Here is a 15167-nt window from a genome sequence, read left to right as displayed (position 1 = left end):
TAAACACGACAGTTAGTGGTGCTTTATTTCAAATAACTTTTTTAAACATTTTTTCTGAAGAATTTCAACTAGCTGCTAGGGCAATGTGAAATACATCAGAATATCTTTATTTAAAAAGCCTGTGTTTTTGTTCAAAATTCGATTTGTACTACACGGTTATATTTCACGGAAAGTGAAATTTTGTCAACGATTTCAGAATATTCAAGGATTTATTCTTATACCTTAAGACATCGGCATAAACTGCAAAATAAACAGTCTTTTATGCACTATGACGAAAGATTTTTGCAAATTTATTTCAGTAACTTGAGATATTTCAAAAAATAAAATTCTAAACGGTGTGATTACATTCTGTCCAATATGTGTGTAATCCCCTGAAAACCCGTTGATTCTGCACCCTGAAATGTGTCTATTTACTGATTTATGATGTTGACTATATATGTGTATTTGTATAACTAGTTAAAGGGATTAAATGTCACAGAGGACACAACAACACCCGTTTGAATGCAAACGGATTAATGATAATGTTTCACAGACCCAGTAAGGAATCTGGAATTGTTAATTTTTAGCACAGCAGTTTTAGGTGACTTGTGTTTAGGTCACACTTTAGAACTTAATAATCAGTGATCTACAAGCACATTAATGTTCTGCTTGTATTTAAATATACAAGTGATTGGATGTTAAACAATATTTATTGTATTTACTGTTGTGTATTAAATGAGCCTCATTCTGGGACAACCAGACTTTAACGCGATTGCAAAGTGTTGTCAAAGATTAAACTGTTCAGTCCACACTTTCTGCTTCTATGGCATTTACGGTTAAAACACATAGAGGATATTTGTTCATGTCAGTGTAAGATCGTTTGTTATTTCACGAGTGATCATAGAAAATATTATTTTACTATGATCACGAGTGAAATAACAAACGATCTTACACTGACATGAACAAATTTTCTGTTTCTTTTATGCCCCCTTTACAAGAAAATAATGAACAGCTGCTTCCCTTTTGCTGAAAAGTTACCCTTTCTCGGAGTTTCTCCTGTGGCGTGCCTCAATACATTTCAAAACACAAAATGACGTCATAAGTGTGACGAAATGACGTCATTGTACCACCGAAATTCTCCAGTGAAACTCTTTTATAATGTAAATAAACGGTGAAAAAGCATAGAATAAAAAGAAAATTTGTTGAATTCAGTGGAATGTTGATTTTAATTCACTCGTGATCATAAAAAATATACATAAAATTATTTATGATAATTTAAAAATAGGAAAAGGAGTTCCGAAAATGTGTTCATTTCACCGATGAAAAGAACAATTTGTTTATTTTCACTGCTGTTATTTCACTGCAGAAATGTCATATTTTATCATTAGGTATAAAAGAAAAATCCTTCTTATTGAACTTTAGTCTCTGATAAGCCTGTGCAGACTGCACAATCCAATCTGGGGCAACAGTTTAATCAAATCTTAGCCCCGTTTTTCTAGAGAGATTCATATGTATTGTTAAAGATTAAAATAAAGTTGAAACCTTTCTCAGCAAACTCAGACAAAGACAGTGATTAGGACGATCCCATCCTCCATGCTGTCTTCTGTGAAAGCTGGTCAGGCCAGCATCCAGACTACACCTGGAGGGGCCAAAACCATAGTGATTGCAGCCCCTAAAGGAGCAACTGGCGCTGGACAAACCCCAACCAAGATCCTGTCTTCTGTACCAAAGTTAGCTGGACAGGGCAACACCCAGTTCATAGTTGTCAGCCCCCAGGGAAGCACGGTTGTTACACCAGGTTTGTCTTTTGAATATACCTCATCAAGTGCTTGTTGTCATTTGCTTTATCTTGTATCCTGTCTAATATAACCATTTGCTACATATTCTTAGACTGGCCATTTATAGTATGCCATTATTTTGATGAAATTACATCAAGAATATGAAATGAATGACATATTGTCAGAAAGCAACTTGACAAACAGGACTCTCAAGTGTCCTCCCTTTTGCCAACCAGGATTTGTTGCAACTGCAACTCTGCAATTATTGTGGACATGTATTACAAAAGAATCGGATGTTGACTGAAGCAATTTTTTTTCCCAAATCAGAAATAGGTGTTTAAGTGCTGACGAAATAGTCACTTTTTTAATGACACAATTTTGTGCTGAAGAAAATAAATGGTTTCACGGTAAACTATAATTAGTCCCCTACAGGTTTCACCGGAGGGGACTTATGGTTTGAGCTGTGTGTGTCAGTCAGTCAGTCTGTGAGTCTGTCACACTTTTCTGGATCCTGCGATAACTTTTAAAGTTCTTAATATTTTTTCATGAAACTTGAAACATGGATAGATGGCAATATGGACATTATGCACGTCATTTCATTTTGTTCCTTCGTCAAAAATTCTGGTTGCTATGGCAACAAATAGACTAGAAATACTGCTGGAAATGGTGGTTTTCTGGATCCTGCGATAACTTAAAAAGTTCTTCATAGTTTTCAAGAAACTTGAAACATGGATAGATGGCAATATGAACATTATGCATGTCATTTCATTTTGTTCCTACATCAAAAAATCTGGTTGCTATGGCAACAAATAGACTAGAAATACTGCTGAAAATGGTGGTTTTCTGGATCCTGCAATAACTTTAAAAGTTCTACATATTTTTTCATGAAACTTGAAACATGGATAGATGGCAATATGGACATTATGCACATAATTTCATTTTGTTCCTACATTAAAAATTCGGGTTGCTATGGCAACAAATAGACTAGAAATACTGCTGAAAATGGTGGTTTTCTGGATCCTTCGATAACTTTAAAAGTTCTACATATTTTTTCATGAAACTTGAAACATGGATAGATGGCAATATGGACATTATGCACGTCATTTCATTTTGTTCCTACATTAAAAATTCGAGTTGCTATGGCAACAAAAAGACTAGAAATACTGCTGAAAATGGTGATTTTCTGGATCCTGCGATAACTTTAAAAGTTCTTCATATTTTTAGCTCACCTGAGCACAACATGCTCATGGTGAGCTTTTGTGATCGCCTTTTGTCCAATGTGTGTCGTGCGTTGTGCGACGTCAACATTTGCCTTGTGAACACTCAAGAGGCCACATTTATTGTCCGATCTTCATGAAACTTGGTCAGAACATTTGTTCCATTGATACCTCGATTGAGTTTGAAACTGGGTCATGCTGGGTCAAAAACTAGGTCACTAGGTCAAAAAAAAGAGAAAAACCTTGTGAACACTGTAGAAGTCACATTTGATGCCCAATCTTTATGTAACTTTGTCAAAATGTTTGTCTCAATTATATGTTGGTTGAGTTCAAAAATGGTTCCGGTCCGTTGAAAAACATGGCCGCCAGGGGGCGGGGCAGTATTCCTAATATGGCTATAGAGAAACCGTGTGAACACTCTGGAAGTCACAATCTTTGCCCAATCATCATGAAACTTGGTCAAAACATTGGTTTTATTGATATCTCGGATGAGTTCGAAAATGGTCCAGATCGGTGAAAAAAAATGGCCGCCAGGGGGCGGGGCAGTTTTCTCTATATGTATATAGTGAAAACATGTGAACACTCTAGAAGTCACATTTTTGGTCCAATGTACATGAAATTTGGTCAGAACATGAGTTTTCTGGATATGACAGTTGAGTTCGAAAATGGTTCGGATCGGTAAAAAAGCATGGCCGCTGGGGGGGGGGGGGTCATTTTCCTTATATTTATATAGTAAAAACAGCTTGTAAACACTCAAGTTTAGCATGTCAAGGGAAGTAACTGCAAAATGGCTTTTGAAAAATTATGTTGAATTGACAGAGTTGTCTCCCTTTTTAATTTTTTTTTTAAGCACGAAGATTAAGTGGAATTAATTATAAATGATAGTTTTACATTCTGGAAGATAGCAAACTTTTTTATTGTTTGATGATTCTGTACAGTATGGCATTCTTGTTCAAACGATTTAAGCGAGACTTTACGATTTTTATATGTGTTAAATTGTAATATATTGATAAATACATGTTACAATAACACAAAATAGGCAAGACATTGAAGACGAATTTCATAAAATGCAGCAAAGACAAATTAGCGCCCAGAGCCAATGGTGACGAAAAGATATTTCGTACATATTTCCCTACAATAACTGAAGAATCCGTCTTTTAATTAGGATCGGAGTTAGTGTTCGTGTGTCGTATGAATTAAGATTCATTCTGGGGAATTCGACTGTACAGACATTTTCGATTTCAATATCTGGCTTATTTCACATTTTTTCGACACATGTTCTTTTTAACTTTTATTTTAAATTATATTGAAATGTATGACCTTGTTAATACTCTAGAGGTCACATTTATTTTCCGATTATCATGAAACTTGGTCTGAAGATTTGTCCCAATGATATCTTGGATGAGTTCGAAAATGGTGTTTGTTGCTTTAAAAACATGGCCACCAGGGGCGGGGCATTTTTCCTTATATGGCTATATATGGCTTTAGTAAAACCTTGTTAACACTCTAGAGGCCACATTTATTGTCAAATCTTCATGAAATTTGGTCAGAAGATTGGTCTCAATGATATCTTGGATGAGTTCGAAAATAATTATGTTTGCTTGAAAAACATGGCTTCCAAGGGGCGGGGCATTTTTTCTTATACGGCTATAGTAAAATCTTGTTAACACTCTGGAGGCCACATTTACTGTCTGATCTTCATGAAACTTGGTCAGAAGATTCATCTCGATTATATCTTGGAAGTGTTCAAAAATGATGCCCGTTGGTTGAAAAACATGGCTGCCAGGGGGCGGGGCATTTTTCCATATATGGCTATAGTAAAACCTTTTTAACACTCTAGAGGTTTATTATTTTCTGATCTTCATGAAACTTGGTCAGAAGATTTGTCCCAATAATATCTTGTTATCTCAGGTGAGCAACTTTGGGCCTTTTAGGCCCTCTTGTTTTAATGAAACTTCTAACATGGATAGATGGCAATATGGACATTATGCACGTCATTTCATTTTGTTCCTACGTCAAAAATTCTGGTTGCTATGGCAACAACAAACAAATATTCTGACAATGGTGGAATTTCTGACAATGGTGGAACCGGTAGGGGACTTATATTGCTTGGCAATAGTCTTGTTCAATATAATTTTTATGATGTAACGCTTTAAAATATGTAATTTTTAGCTCATCTATTTTTTGAAAAAAAAATATGAGCTATTGTCGTCACCTTGGCGTCGGCGTTGGCGTCGGCGTCCGGTTAAGTTTTGCGTTTAGGTCCACTTTTCTCAGAAAGTATCAATGCTATTGCATTCAAACTTGGTACACTTACTAACTATCATGAGGGGACTGGGCAGGCAAAGTTAGATAACTCTGGCGTGCATTTTAACATAATTATGTGCCCTTTTTATACTTAGAAAATTGAAAATTTTGGTATAGTTTTGTGTTTAGGTCCATTTTATTCCTGAAGTATCAAAGCTATTGCTTTCATACTTGCAACACTTACTAACTATCATAAGAGGACTGTGCAGGCAAAGTTATGTAACTCTGACTGGCGTGTTGACAGAATTATGTGCCCTTTTTATACTTAGAAAATTGAAAATTTGGTTAAGTTTTGTGTTTAGGTCCACTTTATTCCTACAGTATCAAAGCTATTGCTTTCATACTTGCAACACTTATAAACTATCATAAGGGGACTGTGCAGGCAAAGTTATGTAACTCTGACTGGCATTTGGACGGAATTATGGGCCCTTTATACTTAGAAAATTGAAAATTTGGTTAAGTTTTGTGTTTTTGTCCACTTTACCCCTAAAGTATCATAGATATTGCTTTCATACTTGGAACACTCACAAACTATCATAAGGGTACAGTAAAAGGACAAGTTGCATAACTCTGGTTGTCATTTTTACGGAATGATGGTCCTTTTTTGACTTAGTAACTTTGAATATATGGTTAAATTTTGTGTTTCGATCAACTTTACTTCTAAAGTATCAAGGCTATTGCTTTCAAACTTCAAATACTTTCATGCTATCATGAGGTTACTGTACCTGGCAAGTTGAATTTTACATTGACCTTTGAATGACCTTTACTCTCAAGGTCAAAATATTAAATTTTGCTAAAATTGCCATAACTTCTTTATTTATGAATAGATTCTATTGATACTTTGACAAAACAACTCTTACCTGACATACCACAATTGACTCCGACCAAACCATCCCCCCCCTTCAAGGTCAAAGGTCAAAAAACAAATACAAAAATTAAAAGCGGCATTATTATAAAGCTGCACATTTTGAGTGGTGGAAGGTCAAGGTCATTCTTCAAGGTCAAGGTCATCCTTCAAGGTCAAAGGTAAAAAAAATAAATCAAAGCGGCGCTATCATGAAGCTGCACATTTTGAGTGGTGTAGGTTCAAGGTCAAGGTCATCCTTCAAGGTCAAGGTCATCTTTCAAGGTCAAGGTCATCCTTCAAGGTTAAAGGTAAAAAAAAAAATCAAAGCGGCATTATCATGAAGCTTCACATTTTGAGTGGGGAAGTTCAAGGTCAAGGTCATCCTTCAAGGTAAAAAAAAAATATAAAAAATTTAAAGCGGTGTTCTCATGAAGCTGCACATATTGAGTTGTGGAAGTTTAAGGTCAAGGTCATCCTTCAAGGTCAAGGTCATCCTTCAAGGTCAAGGTCATCCTTCAAGGTCAAAGGTAAAAAAAAGAAGATAAATTCAAAGCGGCATTCTCATGAAGCTGCAGTTCAAGGTCAAGGTCATTCTTCAAGGTCAAGGTCATCCTTCAAGGTCAAAGGTAAAAAAAAAATCAAAGCGGCGTTATCATGAAGCTGCACCTTTTGAGTGGTGTAGGATCAAGGTCAAGGTCATCCTTCAAGGTCAAGGTCATCCTCCAAGGTCAAAGGTCAAACAAAATATTTAAAAAAATCAAAGCGGCGTTATCATGAAGCTGCACATTTTGAGTGGTGGAAGATCAAGGTCAAGGTCATCCGTCAAGGTCATCCTTCAAGGTCAAAGGTAAAAAAATAAAAAATAAATTCAAAGCGGCGTTCTCATGAAGCTGCACATTTTAAGTGTTGGAAGTTCAAGGTCAGGGTCATTCTTCAAGGTCAAGGTCATCCTTCAAGGTCAACGGTCAAATAAATAATAATTTCAAAGCGGCGTTATCATGAAGCTGCACATTTTGAGTGGTGGAAGTTCAAGGTCATCCTTCAAGGTCAAAGGTCAAACAAGATGTGTTTGTTAAACACAATGTCCCCCTATATGACGTTTGACCTTGAAGGATAACCTTGACCTTGACCCTTCACCACTCAAATTGTGCAGCTTCATGAGGAACACATGCATTTCAAATATAAAATTGCTAGCTTCAATATTGCAGAAGTGACATTACATGGGCAATTTTGACCCATATATTTGACCTTGAAGGATGACCTTGACCTTTCACCACTCAAAATGTGCAGCTCCATGAGATACACATGCATGCCAAATATCAAGTTGCTATCTTCAATATTGCAAAAGTATTCATAAAATAAGCGATTTGGGCCACATATATTTGACCACTGACCTTGAAGGATGACCTTGACCTTTCACCACTCAAAATGTGCAGCTCCATGAGATACACATGCATGCCAAATATCAAGTTGCTATCTTCAATATTGCAAAAGTATTCATAAAATAGTGATTTGGGCCACATATATTTGACCTCTCACCTTGAAGGATGACCTTGACCTTGACCTTTCACCACTCAAAATGTGCAGCTCCATGAAATACACATGAATGCCAAATATCAAGTTGCTATCTTCAATATTGCAAAAGTATTCATAAAATGAGCGATTTTGGCCACATATATTTGACCTCTGACCTTGAAGGATGACCTTGACCTTTCACCACTCAAAATGTGCAGCTCCATGAGATACACATGCATGCCAAATATCAAGTTGCTATATTCAATATAGCAAAAGTTATTGCAAAATGTTAAAGTTGGCGCAAACAGACCAACCAACCAACAGACCAACCAACCAACCAACCAACCAACAGACAGGGCAAAAACAATATGTCCCCCACTACTATAGTGGGGGACATAAAAAATAATATTTAAAAGCGGCCTTCTCATAAAGCTGCACATTTTGAGTGGTGGAAGTTCATGGTCAAGGTCATCCTTCAAGGTCAAAGGTAAAAAAAAAGACAATAAAAAAATTCAAAGCGGGGCAATAGGGGCATTGTGTTTCTGACAAACACATATCTTGTTTTTTTCAAACATGGTTAAAAAACACAAATATTTATTTTTATTATTTTATTTTTGAAATACAGTCCAACCATACCACACAAGAATCCCCCCCCCCCCCCAAAAAAAAATTATTTTTTTGTTTGCATTGTTTTTGCATTTTTGGAAGATAATGTAATAAATGACCACACCCCTACACTATACACCCCTCTCCACTCCAACCCTCCCTCCTTTGTGATTGAAACTGAGATAGGTCCCCACACCTTTAAAAAGGAAAAATAGATGAGCGGTCTGCACCCGCAAGGCGGTGCTCTTGTTTACAAGTTGGCACAATTGTTTATCCATATATGAACATTTGAGTTGCCTTCGTTTCAGCTGGACAACAAAAAAGCATAAATGTATCAGCACTTCAGTCGTTGGGTGGTGTTGTGCATTCATCCCAGGGTGTCACAGGAACACAGAGGTCAAACATAACCATAGTAACAACTGCAGGTACCAATTAATAGATAATTCATGATTAAATGTCCTTTAGGTGAGCATGTTTTGTTAAGTTCTAAACTAATCCCATTTTGGTTTTCATAATAAGTTGTTAGAATTTTTTCTGAAAAATTATTGATATAATTTAACATGATTTCAGCTGGAACACAAAACACCATCATTAGAACCATCCCGGCTTCCCAACTGGTCTCTGGAACAGTCTCTGCTTCTGCTTTGCTAGGTAACCAGATCGTCACGGGAACACAGCAGACCAAACCAGTGCAAATCACCATCACTCCACATGGCCAAGTCACCAGCACTCCCATCATTTCCGAGGTGATGGAACCGGTGCAAGATAGCTCAGGGGATGCAGGAGAATGTATAGATGGTATGCATTGTGGAACTCCGCCCCCTTGTACAGACAGAATTCATTGTGGAACCCCACCCCCATGTACGGATGGAAGTCATTGTGGAACCCCACCCCCATGTACGGATGGAAGTCATTGTGGAACCCCACCTCCAACAGAATCTTTCCGTGGAGTTCATTGTGGCACACCACCCCCTTCAGAAGACACACACTTTATACCTATAAATGATAGTGCTTGTTCAGATAGATTAAATTGTGGTACACCGCCACCTGAGGGCCAGTGCCCAGACGGACGTCATTGTGGCACTCCGCCCCCGCAAGAAAACAGTGGTACTTGCTCTGACAGAATTCATTGTGGGACTCCACCCCCACAAGAAAACAGCGGTACTTGCTCAGATGGCGAAAATTGCGGCACTCCGCCCCCACAGGAAATCGCAGGCAGTTGCTGTGACGGCGTTCATTGTGGCACTCCACCCCCACTAGAGGACAGTGGTGAGCCCTGTAAAGATGGTAAACATTGTGGGACCCCTCCACCCCATGAGATACAAGAGAATGCAGATGAAGAGCTGCAGGAAGGGGCAGAGGATGTTCCTGAGGCTGAGGATGTAGATAATCCTGAAGATCCAGTAGAGGCTCCAGTAGACGACCAACTAGTTGATGACATGGTGAGGATTTGGTCTGTTATTATTATTATCCCCCACCAAAGGCGGAGGGATACAGAATTGATATTGTCTGTCACAAAATTTATTTTTAGCAGGGGTTATTGATTCATCGATTGTGCATGTTTTGTGATTTGGATTTCAAGTTCGAAAACTGGGCTCCAAAGTCCAAAATAACAATTTAAATGATAAAACACCTTTTGTCATGGTGGACCTTTTTGTCATTAAAACTGCACAGTCACTTGTTTTGATCAAAATTAAACTTGTTTGATTTAATAACTCACATTTATAATCACACCTATAGCATCAAACCTGAGCAACTTAAAAAAATATAATAAAATAAAAAGAGACAGGTAAAGCAAATTTAAAGTTCCTCTGCATTACGTTTGTTTTCACTTATTAGCAATTAATATTGGTTAATATCATACATAGCATTCAGTGTATAAATGGTTTAACATAACAGACCCAAACATTCAACACTTATGTCCTAGATGTATTATTGACTCAACACATTGTCAATCAAATGATGTTGGGTTATTGTGTTTACTCTCCCAGATGATCATGTGACCATACTAGGATTTTGTTTCAGGAGGATGAGGGTGAAATGATGGCTGAAGGGGAGGAAACAGCTGATGAGACAGGGGAGGCAACTGATCTCCAGGAGACAGGGGAGGGAAGCCATCTGCAGGAGGCAGGGGACACAACCCACCAGGATGAGCACCTGGCTGAGGAGTCAGAACCAACAGAGCTTGAACAACATGGTTAGCGCTTATATAAATATATACAATTAATATTGGTTAAATGCTGCTTGAAGTTAAGTGATAAGCGTCTAGTCTCAACGGAAGTCAAATAATCATTATTGGCCATAAGGTCTGGTAATGAAACTATTACTCAAATTTAATTAACTGGTGAGAGAAATTCAAATTTTTACTTGTCAAAGTTGCTTGTGTGAAGTGTATAAATGGTCTTATGTGCCATTTTTATGGAATTTTCCATGGACCTGTCCTCGTACAGTTAAACATGTACTGTGGCTTTATGTGAGGGCCAATTGACTTTTGTTTGACTGTTGTATCATGATATGAACTTGTGTTTTTAGCTAGACTATTATATATGAAATATATATAGTGGAGCTATCCTACTCACCCCGGCGTCGGCGTTAGCGTGATCGTGAGCGTGCAAATGTTTGCGTATTTCCCCAAATATTTCCTATGTCCCTTGACATATTGCTTTCATATTTTGCATACTTTTTTACCAACACGACCCCAATCTATAAACAAAAGCAGACAACTGTATCAAGCATTTTGTAAGAAATATGGCCCTTTTTCCACTTAAAATATGTTTATTGATAACTCTATGTTAAAGTTTGCGTACCACCCCAAATATTTCCTATGTCCCTTGACATATTGCTTTCATATTTTGCATACTTCTTTACCAACATGACCCCAACCTATAAACAAGAGCAGACAACTGTAACAAGCATTTTGTAAGAATTATGGCCCTTTTTCCACTTAGAATATGCATACTATTGATAACTCTATGTTAAAATTTGCGTACCACCTCAAATATTTTCAATGTCCCTTGACATATTGCTTTTATATTTTGCATACTTCTTTACCAACATGCTCCCAACCTATAAACAAGAGCAGACAACTGTATCAAGCATTTTGTAGGAATTATGGCCCTTTTTTGTCTTTGTAACTTTGAATATTTTGTAAAATTTTGTGTTTAGATTCACTTTACTTCTAAAGTATCAAGGCTATTGCTTTCAAACTTCAAATTCTTTCTTACTATCATGATGTTACTGTACCTTGCAAGTTGAATTTGACCTTGACCTTTGAATGACCTTGACTCTCAAGGTCAAATTAATAAATTTGCTTAAATTGCCATAACTTCTTTATTTAACATCAGATTTGATTCATACTTTGACAAAACAACACTTACCTGACATACCACAATGGACTCCAACCACACTATCCCCCACGCCCCACCCCAGAATCCCCCCCCCCCCCAAAAAAAATAATAAAAAAATAATTCTTTTTTTTGAAAGATCATCTATTAAATGACCACACACCCACATTATACCCCCCCTCTCCATGATGTCTTACGTTATACTGTCAAGCACTCGAATAGTCGAGCGGGCTGTCCTCTGACAGCTCTTGTTTTAATCGCTTGTGACATGTGTCTTTATGGCATTGAAGTTTGACATTTGAAATGAAAACTATTAAAAATTAAATAATTTGAGTTGCATTTTATGTATTTATATGTTTTTTATTTAAAAAGATCAATTTGTTAACAAATGTCCAAATAACATTTTTAGTACCTAGTGTACATTATGAAAAAAGAAATCTTAAATAACTGGTGACCTTTTGTGTGTAGACGATGGCTTGTCTGAAGTGAAGGATGAACCAATGGACACTTCTGACCAGCAACATGTAAGTGACCTGACATTTTGTTGCTTAGCACTGTAGTCAGAAATTATTCTGTGTTCTTTACTTGCTCAGTCTGAGCATTTTATTTAATAAAGAGCGCATTGAAAAGTAATGCTTTTCAATAAAAACTAATTAAAAATGCATTACCTTAAATCATTGTTTATTGATTGAAAGTTTTTTACATCACCTCATGGTGAGCTTTTGTAATCACCATTTGTTCTTCTGGGTGATTGAAAAACATGGCCGCATCATGAAACTTGGTAAGAAGATTTATCCCAATGATATTTTAGACAGGTAAGAAAATGGTTCCTATTGCTTGACAAACATGGCCGCGAGGGGGCGGGGCATTTTTAACCATGTTTTCCGAAGGAAAAAACTGGTTATTAGATTGGCGAATGCGGGCGGGCTGGCTGGCTGGCTGGCTGGCGGGCTGGCGGAATAAGCTTGTCCGGGCCATAACTATGTCGTTCATTGTCAGATTTTAAAATCATTTGGCACATTTGTTCACCATCATTGGACGGTGTGTCGCGCGAAATAATTACGTCGATATCTCCAAGGTCAAGGTCACACTTTGAGTTCAAAGGTCAAAAATGGCCATAAATGAGCTTGTCCGAGCCATAACTATGTCGTTCATCGTCAGATTTTAAAATCATTTGGCACATTTGTTCACCATCATTGGACGGTGTGTCGCGCGAAATAATTACGTCGATATCTCCAAGGTCAAGGTCACACTTTGAGTTCAAAGGTCAAAAATGGCCATAAATGAGCTTGTCCTGGCCATAACTATGTCATTCATTGTGAGATTTTAAAATCATTTGGCACATTTGTTCACCATCATGGGACGGTGTGTCCCACGAAAGAATCACGTCAATATCTCCAATGTCAAGGTCGCCACGACTAAAAATAGATTAAAAAAAAAAAAAATAACTTACAAAGGGGGTTAATTTTTTTTGTTCATTTCAAAAGTTCAGTTTGAGTTTTCTCCCTTTATCAGATTTTTTTTTCACAATGAAAACCTGGTTTTGTGACAATTTTGTCCCTTGTTCCTTATATGGCTATAGTTAAACCTTGTTAACACTCTAGGCTATTGACACATCTTCATGAAACTTGGTCAGAAGATTTGTTCCAATGATATCTTTGACAAGATCAAAAATGGTTTTGGTTGGTTATAAAACATAGCCGCCAAGGGACAGGGCATTTTTCCTTAATTGGCTATTGTAAAAACTTGTTAACATTCTTAAAGTCATATTTATTGTCCCATCGTCATAAAACTTGGTAAGAACTTTTGTTCTAATGATATCTTGGATGAGTTGGAAAATGATTCTGGTCTGTTGTAAAACATTGCTGCCAGGGGGCTGGGCATATTTTCTTATATGGCTTTATATGGCTATAGTAAAACCTTGTTAACACTCTAGAGGCCGCATTTATTGTCCGATCTTAATGAAACTTTGTCAGAAGATTTGTTCCAACGATATCTTGGACGAGTTCTAAAATGCTTCCTGGTTGGTTGTAAAACATAGCCGCCAATGGACGGGGCATTTTGTTCCTTACATGGCCATAGTAAATCTATAACACTTCAAAAGTCACATTTATTGTCCAATCTTCATAACACTTAGTCATAATATTTGTGTGATTGATATCTTCGATAAGTTTGAAAATGGTTTGGGTCGGTTGAAAAACATTGCCGCCAGGCGACGGGGAATTTATCCTTATGTGGCTATAGTAAAATCTTGTTAGCACTCTAAAAATTACATATAGTTATATAGTTTACTCTTCATGAAACTTGGTCAGAACATCTGTTTTAATGATAATTTGGGGCTGCACAAAACAGGTCAGTTCCTTTGTATCTCAGGTGAGCGACTTTTGGTCTACTGTCTTTCAGGCCCAATTGTTTGTTGATAACAATATAATTCCTTCTATGTACTGGTATATGGACATTTGTCCCCGTTTCAGGAAAGAGATGCCAATGACAGTATAGACCCAGTTACAGGTCTACACAACGGCACCCCAGTCCAGCTGGACACTTCCAGCGGGGCAAGCCTGCTAGGCACATCTACCAGTCTGCCGGACCAGATCTTTGCCACGTCGGGTCTTGATGGCGGCTCTGGGGACACCAAAGTTGTGGACCTCCTCATGCCCAAGAGTGAACCCACGGAACTGGCGGCTTTGAATGCCACCACAGCAGACTCGGGTGAGTGTTGGCCGTAGGGGTGTGATTTGTCCTCCTTTCAGCTGATTTCCTCCCTTGCAATATGAAACTTATTTTACAAATAGTTATTAACCCTCCTGGATCTGTATAAAAATGAAGAGTTTAACTAAATTTTGTAAGTGGGGTAGGGAATTTTCCTCCCCTTAGGTGGTTCTTAAATCACACCCCTGACTATAGTAAGAGGATTTAGAATAATGTACGAGTCTCATTCTGTGAAAACTGGGCTAGATTCATGTGTAAAGTGTCGTCCCAGATGAGCCTGTAAAAGAAGGCTCTTTTAAACAAAAATCCAATCTAGGCAGAAAGTGTTGTCCCATATAAGCATTAGTAGATGGCTCATGCTAATCTGGGACGACACATTACACACTGGTATTTAGCCTAGTTTTCTCAGAACGAGACTGGCATGTATTTTTGGTCAGAATGATGTGGTTCTCACCTTCTTTCTTTCAAAACTGCTTGCACAGAGGAAAAATTAAATTCCGGAAACATATTTTTGTTTTGCAATTATGAATTTTTATGTTCCCCACTATAGTAGTGGGGGACATATTGTTTTTGCCCTGTCTGTTGGTCTGTTTGCGCCAACTTTAACATTTTGCAATAACTTTTGCTATATTGAAGATAGCAACTTCATATTTGGCATGCATGTGTATCTCATGAAGCTGCACATTTTGAGTGGTGAAAGGTCAAGGTCATCCTTCAAGGTCAGAGGTCAAATATATGTGGCCAAAATCGCGCATTTTATGAATACTTTTACAATATTGAAGATAGCAACTTGATATTTGGCATGCATGTGTATCTCATGGAGCTGCACATTTTGAGTGGTGAAAGGTCAAGGTCATCCTTC

At 37.5% G+C, this 15167-nt stretch overlaps 1 protein-coding gene across 2 annotated transcripts in view; it reads left to right on the top strand.

Moving 5' to 3' along the window:
• Positions 1-15167, top strand: part of LOC127881207 (host cell factor 1-like) — a 63239-nt gene that overhangs the window by 40466 nt on the left and 7606 nt on the right. For both annotated transcript variants that reach the window (XM_052428928.1, XM_052428922.1), the window contains 6 exons: positions 1531-1777; positions 8558-8674; positions 8820-9691; positions 10275-10446; positions 12062-12117; positions 14068-14305. In XM_052428928.1, the coding sequence (XP_052284888.1) occupies positions 1531-1777; positions 8558-8674; positions 8820-9691; positions 10275-10446; positions 12062-12117; positions 14068-14305 (1702 nt within the window). The remainder of the gene's footprint in view (positions 1-1530; positions 1778-8557; positions 8675-8819; positions 9692-10274; positions 10447-12061; positions 12118-14067; positions 14306-15167) is intronic.

Source organism: Dreissena polymorpha, chromosome 1 (genome assembly GCF_020536995.1).
Source record: "Dreissena polymorpha isolate Duluth1 chromosome 1, UMN_Dpol_1.0, whole genome shotgun sequence".
In the NCBI taxonomy this organism is placed as follows: domain Eukaryota; kingdom Metazoa; phylum Mollusca; class Bivalvia; order Myida; family Dreissenidae; genus Dreissena; species Dreissena polymorpha.
This window is presented reverse-complemented; position numbering and strand designations above follow the sequence as displayed.